At 42.6% G+C, this 14,032-nt stretch overlaps 1 protein-coding gene across 1 annotated transcript in view; it reads left to right on the forward strand.

The window, feature by feature from the left end:
- Window positions 1-14,032, forward strand: part of LOC139534363 (leukotriene B4 receptor 2-like) — a 23,916-nt gene continuing 9,884 nt past the window's right edge. The window contains exons 1-6 of the mRNA XM_071333458.1: window positions 1-296; window positions 8,399-8,845; window positions 12,030-12,299; window positions 13,410-13,513; window positions 13,716-13,812; window positions 13,948-13,991. Of these exons, the coding sequence (XP_071189559.1) occupies window positions 8,408-8,845; window positions 12,030-12,299; window positions 13,410-13,513; window positions 13,716-13,812; window positions 13,948-13,991 (953 nt within the window). The 5' untranslated portion in view covers window positions 1-296; window positions 8,399-8,407. The remainder of the gene's footprint in view (window positions 297-8,398; window positions 8,846-12,029; window positions 12,300-13,409; window positions 13,514-13,715; window positions 13,813-13,947; window positions 13,992-14,032) is intronic.

Here is a 14,032-nt window from a genome sequence, read left to right on the forward strand (position 1 = left end):
GGCGAGGAGGGGTCATTACACATTACATTATACAAATATACACCCCCTTCCTTTAACTCTGCTATAGCATGCTACAGCCAGCATGACAGCTCAGGGAAAACACACAGTTTGAGAGAGAGAGCGCGCGAGAGAGAAAGTAAGGGATAAGGAGGTGAGAACACGTGGAGAGAAAGACGAGTATCGAGAAAAGTAGGAAGAAGATAAACATCAAGACTGTAAGAAATGAAATAAAGGAAGTCTTGTCCATCCATGCCTCTAGTCCATCTCTTTCTCTTCCCCAGGATTAGGACTTTTTGGTGAGTATGTTTTCCCTCTCTTTCTTCCCCCCACCTCACTCCTGACTCTGGTCCTGTCAGTCAATGGGAATAGGCAGTCAAGTAAAGTCAACGCTAACGAGCTATTACCGTACCCTCATATAACAAAAGAGAGAGATATACACATCAGAAATAGGAATGCAAATACATTGGTAGTCCTGGGGCCTTATATATCCTATCAAGCAGTTCAGAATAGGAGTTGTGATTTAGGATACGCTTTACCTTTTACACTGAGTGTACAAAACATTAAGAACACCTGCTCTTTACGTGACAGACTGACCAGGTGAATCCAGGTGAAAGCCATGATACTTTATTGATGTCACTTGTTAATTCCACTTCAATCAGTGTAGATGAAGGGGAGGAAATCGCTTAAAGAAGAATTTTTAAGCCTTGAGACAATTGAGACATGAATTGTGTGTGTTTGCCATTCAGAGGGTGAATAAGCAAGACAAAATATTATTACAACATGGGCCAGCATCCCTGCGGAACACTTTTGACACCTTGTAGAGTCCATGCCCCGACGAATTGAGGCTGCTCTGAGGGCAAAAGTGGGTGCAACTCAATATTAGGAAGGTGCTCCTAATGTTTTGTACACTCGGTGTAAGTAAATCTTAGTTCAAATGTTCTTGTCCTATCAAGTAATAACTTAATTGATAAGCTGCAAACAGCAAGTCGATACACGTCGGACATATTTACACTATTGCTCAGTAAAAGAACACACCTTATGATCTAGCACACACACACACACACACCAAGCAAACCTTGAACTTTCACAGTACTTTTTCTTGTAATTCTGCTTAATTACCTAATTGTTTGCTATAATAAAAGCAAAATTAATAGTTGATAAAAAAGCAAGTTTGACAAATTTAGTAAGCGTTCTCAGTGTGCGTCTAATAAAGGCACCCTACCTCTACGTGTTCCCTATTCTAAAGTGTGACCATATTTTTACTTGCAGAATTTTTTTCCAGAAATGACCTCGTTGGACAGAAAGGGGCACACCTCCCCTCATAAATGCAATTCAGCCATGATGTAAACAACTAAACTTCCATTTATAATTACATATATATGAATGTTGACTGTACAAGATAAGATTATGAATCGCAAAAGGGCAATCCTCCCCACACTCCTGAGCGAAAGCATAAAATGTCTCCCTGATTTGTGTAGATTGACGACATAAGTGGATTAATATCTGTCATATAGCCACCATTCAAGTCTGACGTAAACAATTCATGTAAACAATTAGTTTCAGGCAAACATTACATGGTTTTGCTCAATTCACATTATACCGTTATATGCCATACAGCCGACATTCATATATAGAAGTATAAATCAAGTCTTTGTTGCTAATTGTTTAGATCAAATTTGGACTTGAATGCTGTATGGCATATGGTTGGGGGTGTGCCCCTTTCTGTCCAATTAGGTCATTTCTGAAGATTGTTTTTGTTGCAATTCTTCTGCAAGTAAAATTATGGTCACACTTTAGAATAGGGAACACATATTGACGGAGTATGCCCTTATTAGTCCCACATTGAGAACGCTTACTAAGAGTCTGTTTCTTGTCTAACTTGCTTTTTATCAACTATTAATACATCCTTATTATAGTTAATAATTTGGTCATTAAGGATTGTCCAGTATTCCATGATTTATAATGTTTGAATAGGAAAACATTTACATTTACATTTAAGTCATTTAGCAGACGCTCTTATCCAGAGCGACTTACAAATTGGAAAGTTCATACATATTCATCCTGGTCCCCCCATGGGGAATGAACCCACAACCCTGGCGTTGCAAGCGCCATGCTCTACCAACTGAGCCACACGGGACCAACACTTAATTAAGGCCTAATATATTGCTAATAAGACATTATAAAGGCCTTATAAACTACTTATACACTTCAAATTAGTGGTTAATGTGTGTATCTTAAATTAAAGTGTTACCCACGGTTCTAATCTAGACAGTTGCAAGGAAAAAACACACGATATATTAGATTGCGATTGTCATGTTTTCTATGCAACCCCTTGGAGTGATTGTTGTGTTCGTTTCGACTCATCTTAGACGTCCTACGTGAGCCACCGTACCTGGGATAAACAGTGTTGTTATGCTAGCTCAAGAACTTGAGGATGTTAGAGTTGTAGCTTATATAAACCTGAGGCTGTTTATAAAGAACAAAGTTCTTACAACACTGATGTTATATTAGACCTACATTCTCAGGCTATAGCCTTCTCTGGACCAAACACTAAGATATAAGATTCATCCATCATGGCACTTTATTCCCATAGCACTTCATCCAAAGTAGTGCACTACATAGGGAATAGGGTGCCATTTCAAAAGCAGACGTACTGATTTGAAACAGGCCTCGGAGGGAGGTAGAATGATTTCTCAAACAAACACTGTAGCTACAATGTACTGTTTGCGTCACCGCTCAAGTCTGGTCTAGCTGGTTAGGAATCAGTGTAGTGGAGAAGCCTGTTACAATTCCTCAACATTCCTACACATGTAGAAACTCCTCCCATTGCTTCAGCAAAAGCCTCTGACAAATAAGGGCACATACTTTTGGAAGTAAGATTTACATACCTTTCGGAGGGATTTTTGTCTGATGCTTTGAAATGTAATGAGGTGCATAAAAGACTTGGGCGTCAAAATGAAAGTTATTACTTCAAGAATTTGAAGTCCGGTAATGTAGAGTAGTAAGCATGTGTACGCACGCATGGACACGCACAGGCTCACACGCACCCACCCACACACACATGCACGCACACACACACACACTGTAAGGGAGAACTGTACATTTTATGGTCATTTGGTGTATTATCAACAGTAAAATACTCAAACGTTTTACTGCAGCATACTAACAAGAATGCTGCATTGTGGGAAAATGTTGTGGACGTGGCAAACAATTGCTGTATGTTGAATGGTACTATAATACACCCCACAGAATAAGGTATTGTACCGTATCTTTGGAGCACCAAATACTTTTTGACCACTAGTGGGTGCATAGTATTATTGTTTCTGGTGCATGAATATATTTCGAGGAATGCCTTGTAAGAGGCTATATTGGTTGCACCAATGAATGAGAATACTGTACCACTCCTATGTGGTTATAGTGCCCCATAAGTTTGTATAGGGGACAGATTTGAGTGGCAGCAAGTCTTAAAACTTCTTATGGCTGAAGTCCCGGAAACGGGACCGATATGACAACAGCCAGTCGAAGTGCAGGGCGCCAAATTCAAAAAACAGAAATCTCATAATTAAAATTCCTCAGACATTCATGTGTCTTATATCATTTTAAAGGTAATCTTGTTGTTAATCCCACCAAAGTGTCTGATTTCAAATAGGCTTTTCAGCGAAAGCACTACAAACGATTATGTTAGGTCACCACAAAACCACAATAAGCATAGCCATTTTTTCCAGCTAAATATAGCTTCACAAAAACCAGAATAGAGATCAAATTAATCACTAACCTTCGATTATTTTCATCAGATGACACTCATAGGACTTCATGTTACACAATACATGCATGTTTTGTTTGATTAAATTCATATTTATATAAAAAAAATCTGAGTTTACATTGAGGCGACTAGATTCACTAATTGCAAAAACATCAAGTGACTTTGCATAGCCCATCGTTTCAACAGAAATACTTATCATAAATATAGATGATAATACAAGTTATACACATTGAATTATAGATATACCTCTTCTTAATGCAACCGCTATGTCAGATTTTAAAAAAACTTTATGGAAAAAGAAATGCACGCTATAATCTGAGACGACGCTCAAAAGTAGCATACCACAGCTGCAAAGATGGCGTCATCATAAACACAAAAATACATGATAAATGTTCCATTACCTTTGATGATCTACATCAGAAAGCACACCAGGAATCCCAGGTCCACAATAAATGTTTGTTTTGTTCGAAAAAATCCGTTATTTATGTCCAATTGTTAGCGCGTTTGGTAAACATGTCCAAACGCTAATTCTGGTCAGCTTTATATCAGACAAAAACTTCAAAATGTGATATTACCGGTCGAAAAAACATTTCAAACTAAGTACTGAATCAATCATTAGGATGTTTTTAACATATAGCTTCAATAAAGTTCCAACCGGAGTATTCGTTCTTGTCTGCGTGAGCAATGGAACGTAGGTGACTTCCATGGGAAAAAAAAGCATGATCAGAAAATGGCTGCTTGATGGACACCTGACTGATTCTGCTATCATTCTCTCCCACAACATCATAGAAGTCTCATTGGAATTCGTATTGATGGTTGACATCTAGTGGAACCCCTAGGCAGTGCAACATCATTCATAACTCAAGTGGATTTCTTAAGGGACTCTGGTGAATACATACAAGCTCAGATTTCCTGTTTTGATTTCAACTCAGGATTTTGCCTGCCAATATGAGTTCTATTAATCTCACAGACATAATTCAAACAGTTTTAGAAACTTTAGAGTGTTTTCCATCCAATACTAATAATAATATGCAAATATTAGGAACTATGACTGAGGAGCAGGCCGTTTGATATGGGCACCTTTCATCCAAGCTACTCAATACTGCCCCTTCAGCCATAAGAAGTTTTAAGCCCTATTCACACAGAACTAGTATTGCTAGAGAATGTTGGTTATTTAATTATTACCCCAGAATGTCCGTTATGCCCGCACTGACACTGCAGATGAATATTACCACTAATACAGGACTATTAAAGGCCCAGTGCACTACTTTTGTGAGACATACATTTTTTACAATATTTAAAAAATATATATCATATTTTTTTAAATTCAGGTTTTTCAGGGGGTGCTGCAGCACCCTCAGAACCCCTACTTCCCGTGGCTGTCTCCTCCCATGTAAAAATGACTGCCATGGCAGATTCGGATGGGATTAAAATTACAGATGTGGTTCTTTGGTAAAACTAATCCCATCCGAATAGGGCTTTAAACCTTAAATTGTTGAGCATTGTACCTCCCGAGTGGCTCAGTGGTTTAAGGCACTGCATCGCTGTGCTAGCTGTGCCTCAAAAGATTACGGGTTCGACTCCAGGCTATGTCGCAGTCGGCCACGTCTGAGAAACCCATGGGGCGGCGCACAATTGGCCCAGCATCGTCCGGGTTAGGGGAGGGTTTGACCTGCAGGAATATCCTTGTCCCATCGCGCACTAGCGACTCCTGTGGCGGGCCAGGTGCAGTGCAAGCTGAAACAGTCGCCAGGTGTACGGTGTTTCCTCCGACACATTGGTGCGGCTGGCTTCCGGGTTAAGTGGGCATTGTGTCAAGGAGCAGTGCAGCTTGGTTGGGTTGTGTTTCGGAGGACACACGGCTCTCGACCTTCGCCTCTCCCGAGTCCGTACTGGAGTTACAGCGATGAGACAAGACTGTAACTACCGATTGGACACCATGAAATTGGGGAGAAAAAGGGGTAAAATTATTTAAAAAATGTAATGGTTGAGCATTTTGCCATGTCCTTTTGGTCTGTTTTGCCATGTAGTCGCTGCCAGTTTGGAAGCCTTTGTTAAGGCCTCTTGAAGTGCAAGTGATATAAAACACCAAATATATATGTACACACTGTAATATGTAAACACTTTACCTAACAGCCAACCTGCTTGCACCAATCCCTTGTAATTACAGTAAAATACTGTGAAATACAAACCCCTCCCATGAATTTCATGCATACATCCATTCCGATTGAGATGGTTTGGTATGAGTTGGACCACAGAGTGAAGGAAAATCAGCCAACAAGTGCTCAGAATGTGTGTTATTTCATAGTTGTGATGTCTTCACTGTTATTCTACAATGTAAAAATAAAGAAAAACCCTTGAATGAGTAGTTGTGTCCAAACTTTTGACTGGTACTGTATATATACACTACCGGTCAAAAGTTTTAGAACACCTACTCATTCAAGGGTTTTTCTTTATTTTTACATTGTAGAATAATAGTGAAGACATCACAACTATGAAATAACACACATGGAATCATGTATTAACCAAAAAAGTGTTAATCGAATCAAAATATATTTTGTATTTGAGATTCTTCAAATAGCAACTCGTTGTCTTGATGACAGCTTTGCACACACTTAAGGTATTTCAAGTTTTCAATTTGTATACATTTGCAAACAAATCTAAAAACCAGTTTTTGCTTTGTCATTATGGGGTATTGTTTGTCAATTTGATGAGGAAAAACATGAACTTAATCAATTTTAGAATAAGGCTGTTACGTAATAAAATGTGGAAAAGTCAAGGGGTTTGAATACTTTCCGAATGCACTGTACTGTAATATAAAATACTGAATTGTACTTGCCTCCGAGCTGTCTGTAAACTACTGTCAAATTCACAGTAACCCCTTTACAGTGCACACCAGCCAGTTGCTCCACAACAAGGGAATGTATTCGCCATAAGTGAATCACTCAAAGCTATCTGTTAATCCCAAATCAATTCCACATTATTCCCATGGTGTTTGATCTTCTATATTTGTTCTCTTTGTCAGGTCATGTGTTTCACTGAATTCTCATTGGCTGCTCTGTTTACACTTCTCTCCTCTGCCTGGCTTTGTTCAACCCTGGTGTTATACAACTGATGTGCAATGCATTCAACATGTCAGTTGTGATACAAAGATCATTGCTCCATTGTTCCGTGCCAGAGACTGATAGGTGTGATACAAATACATTTGACTGCATACAAATATTTATACAACAGTTGTGTGGGGAACTAGGCTGGTCGACACACAACAGCCTCGCTGTCCATTAGGTGTGTTGGCTATGTTTAATAGTGAGTGAGAAAAAAACCCAGTCAATTGCTGCCTGCACTCCATTGGCCTAAGCCAGTGGTTCCCAACCAGGGGTATTAGGACTCATGGGGTTGCTTGGCCTATCCACAGGGGGTACTTCAGCGCTACTCCGGGCAGAGCAAAATTCATTTGGTGTTACAGTAACTTAAAAACTTTGGGAACCACTGGACCTAAACTATACATGTTTGACTTGCAATTAGAACCGCCACAATGTTCGTATGGATTGTAGCACAGCACACTGTCCAATGCAAATAAGCGTGTGCGAGCGTGGCAAAATAAATGTACAGTACACATACATGTTATTCAATCATTGCACCCACACTGCTCGCCGGGCGTCAGCGAGCGGTCTATGTGGCCAGGTGCTAAAATAGAAATTGGTTCTATTTGTGACGCTCAACGCGCTGCAAGTCCGGCCTCTCCCGTTACCTCATTGGTTTTTTAGAAACATATACCCATGCCATCTCCTCATTGGTTTTTAGGAGCATATACCCACTTGGGTGATTGAAAGATGAACTTAGGTCCACATTCCAGTAGGTTGTAACAATGCTGTAAAGTTGGTTGCCAATCGTGAATATTAAGTCCAAAATAAGAAGAATAAGCCTGAGGAATGAGGAGAAATGATGAGAAAGGAAATCGGTTTACCGTTTTATTTGTGGATTAATTGTCCGAGTAGAGGACCTTGTGCATTTCAGGTAAAATAACAACCCAATGTTTATATTCCAGGACAAATTAGCTAGCAACAGCAAGCTAGCTAGCTAAATTGCCATAAATGTTTAATGCTTTTCAACCTGTCCCCAAATTAATATAATTGGTTCAGTGTTTGTTTTGATATTTCAACCTGCGTGTCCTGATCACTTCTGGTCTGGGTGATCAAAATCAACGTGCGCGTGGTGGCGGACGCAAGTGTGCGTCTGGTTTGGTCAACATGTGAGCTTCAAATCTTATCAGACCTGGGTTCAAATGCTATTTGAAGTCTTTCAAGTACTTTGAGTGTTTGTTCTAGCCTGCCTGGAGTGCCAGGTGGGTGGGATTTGACTATTCTATTGAATTCCTGAACCAGGCAAGCTCAATCAAGCACAGATAAAGTATTTGAAATAATTTTAAATAGTAGTTGAACCCAAGTCTGTATCCTATCATCACATATTAGTCATTTAGCAGACACTCTTCAGAGCAATTAGGGTTCATTGCCTTTGTTAAGGGCACATTGACAGATTTTTCACCTAGTCAGCTCAGCTATTCAGCATTGCTGCTTATACAAGTTAATAGAACATGCCACACTTTTTTGAAATCAATAACCTTGTCCCTTGCAGGTCATCACAATGGCCCACAACCAAAGCACTCCCCTTCGCCTCCCGTCCAACTTCTCCCTCCCCCAAATCATCCCTCCATCCCTAACAAACCCCTCCTCATCCCTCCATCCGTTCTCCTCCTCTACATCCTCCTCCCTGTTCCTGTCCACCTCCATCCACATCCTGAACACCACCAACACGTCTGTTTTTGGGGAAAACCAAAGCATTGTGGGTAATACCACCTCCACGACAGTAGGGGCTCTCATCCTGTGTCTGGTCTTGCTGCTGGGCCTCCCCGGCAACCTCTTCATCATCTGGAGTATCCTGGCGCGTGCCCGCCGCCGCTCCGTCACCACCCTCCTCATCCTCAATCTAGCGGTGGCCGACGGCTCGCTCATGGCGCTCACGCCCTTCTTCGTGATCTACCTGGTCAAGAAGACCTGGGTTTTCGGCAACATCATGTGCAAGGTGGGGGCTCTTTTTCTTGTTGATTGTTGATATAATGGCTCCATTCCAGGCTGACTACATTGCAGTCAAATCAAATCAAATCAAATCAAATTTTATTAGTCACATACACATGGTTAGCAGATGTTAATGCGAGTGTAGCGAAATGCTTGTGCTTCTAGTTCCGACAATGCAGTAATAACCAACAAGTAATCTAACCTAACAATTCCACAACTACTACCTTACACACACACACAAGTGTAAAGGGATAAAGAATATGTACATAAAGATATATGAATGAGTGGTGGTACAGAACGGCATGGCAGATGCAGTAGATGGTATAGAGTACGGTATATACATATGAGATGAGTACTGTAGGGTATGTAAACATAAAGTGGCATAGTTTAAAGTGGCTAGTGGTACATGTATTACATAAAGATGGCAAGATGCAGTGGATGATATAGAGTACAGTATATACATATGAGATGGGTAATGTAGGGTATGTAAACATTATATTAAGTGGCATTGTTTAAAGTGGCTAGTGGTACATTTTTACATAATTTCCATCAATTCCCATTTTTAAAGTGGCTGGAGTTGAGTCAGTATGTTGGCAGCGGCCGCTAAATGTTAGTGGTGGCTGTTTAACAGTCTGATGGCCTTGAGATAGAAGCTGTTTTTCAGTCTCTCGGTCCCTGCTTTGATGCACCTGTACTGACCTCGCCTTCTGGATGATAGCGGGGTGAACAGGCAGTGGCTTGGGTGGTTGTTGTCCTTGATGATCTTTATGGCCTTCCTGTGACATCGGGTGGTGTAGGTGTCCTGGAGGGCAGGTAGTTTGCCCCTGGTGATGCGTTCTGCAGACCTCACTACCCTCTGGAGAGCCTTACGGTTGTGGGCGGAGCAGTTGCCGTACCAGGCGGTGATACAGCCCGACAGGATGCTCTCGATTGTGCATCTGTAGAAGTTTGTGAGTGCTTTTGGTGACAAGCCGAATTTCTTCAGCCTCCTGAGGTTGAAGAGGCGCTGCTGCGCCTTCTTCACAACGCTGTCTGTGTGGGTGGACCAATTCAGTTTGTCCGTGATGTGTACACCGAGGAACTTAAAACTTTCCACCTTCTCCACTACTGACCCGTCGATGTGGATAGGGGGGTGCTCCCTCTGCTGTTTCCTGAAGTCCACAATCATCTCCTTTGTTTTGTTGACGTTGAGTGTGAGGTTATTTTCCTGACACCACACTCCGAGGGCCCTCACCTCCTCCCTGTAGGCCGTCTCGTCGTTGTTGGTAATCAAGCCTACCACTGTAGTGTCATCCGCAAACTTGATGATTGAGTTGGAGGCGTGCATGGCCACGCAGTCGTGGGTGAACAGGGAGTACAGGAGAGGGCTCAGAACGCACCCTTGTGGGGCCCCAGTGTTGAGGATCAGCGGGGTGGAGATGTTGTTACCTACCCTCACCACCTGGGGGCGGCCCGTCAGGAAGTCCAGGACCCAGTTGCACAGGGCGGGGTCGAGACCCAGGGTCTCGAGCTTGATGACGAGTTTGGAGGGTACTATGCTGTTAAATGCTGAGCTGTAATCGATGAACAGCATTCTCACATGGGTATTCCTCTTGTCCAGATGGGTTAGGGCAGTGTGCAGTGTGGTTGCGATTGCGTCGTCTGTGGACCTATTGGGTCGGTAAGCAAATTGGAGTGGGTCTAGGGTGTCCGGTAGGGTGGAGGTGATATGGTCCTTGACTAGTCTCTCAAAGCACTTCATGATGACGGAAGTGAGTGCTACGGGGCGGTAGTCGTTTAGCTCAGTTACCTTAGCTTTCTTGGGAACAGGAACAATGGTGGCCCTCTTGAAGCATGTGGGAACAGCAGACTGGGATAAGGATTGATTGAATATGTCCGTAAACACACCAGCCAGCTGGTCTGCGCATGCTCTGAGGACGCGGCTGGGAATGCCGTCTGGGCCTGCAGCCTTGCGAGGGTTAACACGTTTAAATGTTTTACTCACCTCGGCTGCAGTGAAGGAGAGCCCGCAGGTTTTGGTAGGGGGCCGTGTTTGGTAGGGGGCAGTTGAAGCTCGCATCCGCTACAAGACCATGGTGCTTGCCTACGGAGCTGTGAGGGGAACGGCACCTCCGTACCTTCAGGCTCTGATCAGGCCCTACACCCAAACAAGGGCACTGCGTTCATCCACCTCTGGCCTGCTCGCCTCCCTACCTCTGAGGAAGTACAGTTCCCGCTCAGCCCAGTCAAAACTGTTCGCTGCTCTGGCACCCCAATGGTGGAACAAACTCCCTCACGACGCCAGGTCAGCGGAGTCAATCACCACCTTCCGGAGACACCTGAAACCCCACCTCTTTAAGGAATACCTAGGATAGGATAAAGTAATCCTTCTAACCCCCCCCCCCCCTTAAAAGAGTTAGATGCACTATTGTAAAGTGGTTGTTCCACTGGATATCATAAGGTGAATGCACCAATTTGTAAGTCGCTCTGGATAAGAGCGTCTGCTAAATGACTTAAATGTAAAATGTAAATGTGTCAGTGGCACTGTATTGTCCTCAAAGCGGGCAAAAAAGTTGTTTAGCCTGTCTGGGAGCAAGACATCCTGGTCCGCGACGGGGCTGGTTTTCTTTTTGTAATCCGTGATTGACTGTAGACCCTGCCACATACCTCTTGTGTCTGAGCTGTTGAATTGCGACTCGATTTTGTCTCTGTACTGGGACTTAGCCTGTTTGATTGCCTTGCGGAGAGAATAGCTACACTGTTTGTATTCGGTCATGCTTCCGGTCACCTTGCCCTGGTTAAAAGCAGTGGTTCGCGCTTTCAGTTTCACGCGAATGCTGCCGTCAATCCACGGTTTCTGGTTTGGGAATGTTTTTATCGTTGCTGTGGGTACGACAGTCAGTGCTAGATATCACAAAGCCTGCACAGGTATTAAGCATATAAACGCTAAACTCATATGATATACCAATCTGATGCCCGACTGTGCAGTCGAAGACGTGGCAAGCAACCATTGCTTGATGCAATGCAATGACTGCAATGTCGTCGGTCTGGAACGTGACCAATGTCAATAGACCAGTGACATTTTATGCCAAAAGACGGACATATTTCAAAACACGTTTGATACTTAACATGCAGTGAGTACTTTACTTTTTCATTGAATCCTTATCCTTTTGAAATGCTAAGAATGTGCTCTCTCTTTTCGTCTCCATCAGATACTCTTTTACTTGTGCCTGGCCAACATGTACGCCTCCATCCAACTGATCATGCTGATGAGCCTGCACAGGCTGGTGGCCGTGGTGTGGCCTAAGCGCGTCGCTGCACTTGCTGGACGGAAGGCGGTACTGCGCGGGGTGCTGGTACTGTGGACCATGGTGCTGGTCGCGTCCATCCCTGCGTTGCTGTTCAGGGACGAGCGGGAGACCGTGCACCCCAACGGGAAGAGACGCGTAGTGTGCGAGTCGTTGCACAAGCAGCAGAGTCATGTGAGTGACGCTATTTACTGACTGACTGGCTTAATCCTCTTCATTCCTGGTGGTTCTAGCTTGGTATGGCTCCCTGGGTGAACCCCCCCCCCCCAAAAAAAAACACCATTCTGCAATAACTGTCATTTTTATTCAGACATTTGGAACAACACAAATAAATAATCATAACATTTTAAACTATATAAAATATATACAAAAATAACACTCATAACGATCGGAAAGAAGTAACAAAGACAAATAGAAACAAATTGTAGTATATAAATACAAATAGAAAAGAGAATCAAATTATTACACTATTACCCTATTGCTAACAAAAACACACAAATAAAACTAAATTGCACCAATCCTATATCTCACGAATACACAAATAGAATAACACACTTATAAAGAAGAGAACCTGATTATTACACTATTGCACTTCAAACAAGAAACACACAAACTAAATTGCACAACTAATTGCAATTACTAATTACATTAATACTGTACGAAGTAAGAGTTGCGCTATTTGATACATTCACCCGCTCCCCCTACCTCGAGCTTCCAGTGGGGAGACCTGAGGTCAACCTACCCCGCCCCCCCCCCCCCCTCCCCGTCTCCTACTTCTGAGTGGGAGACCTTCCCAGGCAGTAGCCTGCCTAGCTCACAAACTAGAATCACATCATTGACGTGACGTGCAAATGAGAGATAGAAAACCGATCGCACAAATGTAACCATTCGGTGTATATATATATATATATATATATATATAGATATATATTACATTTTTTGTGTGGGTGTTCCTGCCGCCGGCAAGATGCCGCCCTGGCCGGCTGCACATGTCACCTATGCCTAAATCCGCCACTGACCATAGGGCTTGCATGTTAGTGATGGGAGAAGGAGAAGAGCATTTCATCAACAATTAAAGACTTGTATGTCAGTTGAGAGAAGAAGAAAGTACTTACTTTTCATGACGGCTTTCTATCACCGTAGCACTGTCTATCACTGTAGTCAGATCATCCATAAAAACATTGTTAGGTATGGAGTATAAACGTTACATTGCTTTTGTGTATATTGCGTCACTGACCCTAAACAATCAAGCTGTCGATGAAGGTGATCTCTATGCTGATACAGGTGGTGCTCCAGTACACGTTGGAAACAGTGCTGGGATTTGTAGTTCCTTACGGGGTGATTATAGGCAGCTACATCTGCATCCTGCGGAGGATCAGGCAGACAAGGTTCACTGTTTTACTATTGTTTTACTATCTTAATTTATTGATCTTGATCTTAATTACAATTTTCTCGATCTTCATTTCATATTTGTCTAGAATGTATTGTTTTTCCTCATCTTTCTCACTTTATTTTATGTTTGTTTGTTAAGCACTTTGAAATGCCTTTTTGTAAGACGGTGCTGTATAAAATAACATTTGATTTGACCAGGTTCAGGAGGAGGATCCGCAGTGAGAATCTCATCCTGGCCATCGTGGTAACCTTCGGTGTCTTCTGGTTGCCCTACCATGTCATCAACATTGTGCAGGTATTGTGTGTTTGTGTGTGAGTTTTATAACCAGGGCCTCACACTCCCTATTGGGGCTAAAACAATAGGTGCTGCTGTAACATGACTGTGTGTTATGATGAAATATGTTCTCATAGATGAAATATGTCCTTACAGGTTGCTGCAGCACTTTCTCCAAATGATTCAGCTCTAAAAGCAAGGTAGGCTTACTAAATGACTGTGTCATAACATCCTCATCCCC

This window comes from Salvelinus alpinus, chromosome 11, assembly GCF_045679555.1.
Source record: "Salvelinus alpinus chromosome 11, SLU_Salpinus.1, whole genome shotgun sequence".
Classification (NCBI taxonomy): Eukaryota; Metazoa; Chordata; class Actinopteri; order Salmoniformes; family Salmonidae; genus Salvelinus; species Salvelinus alpinus.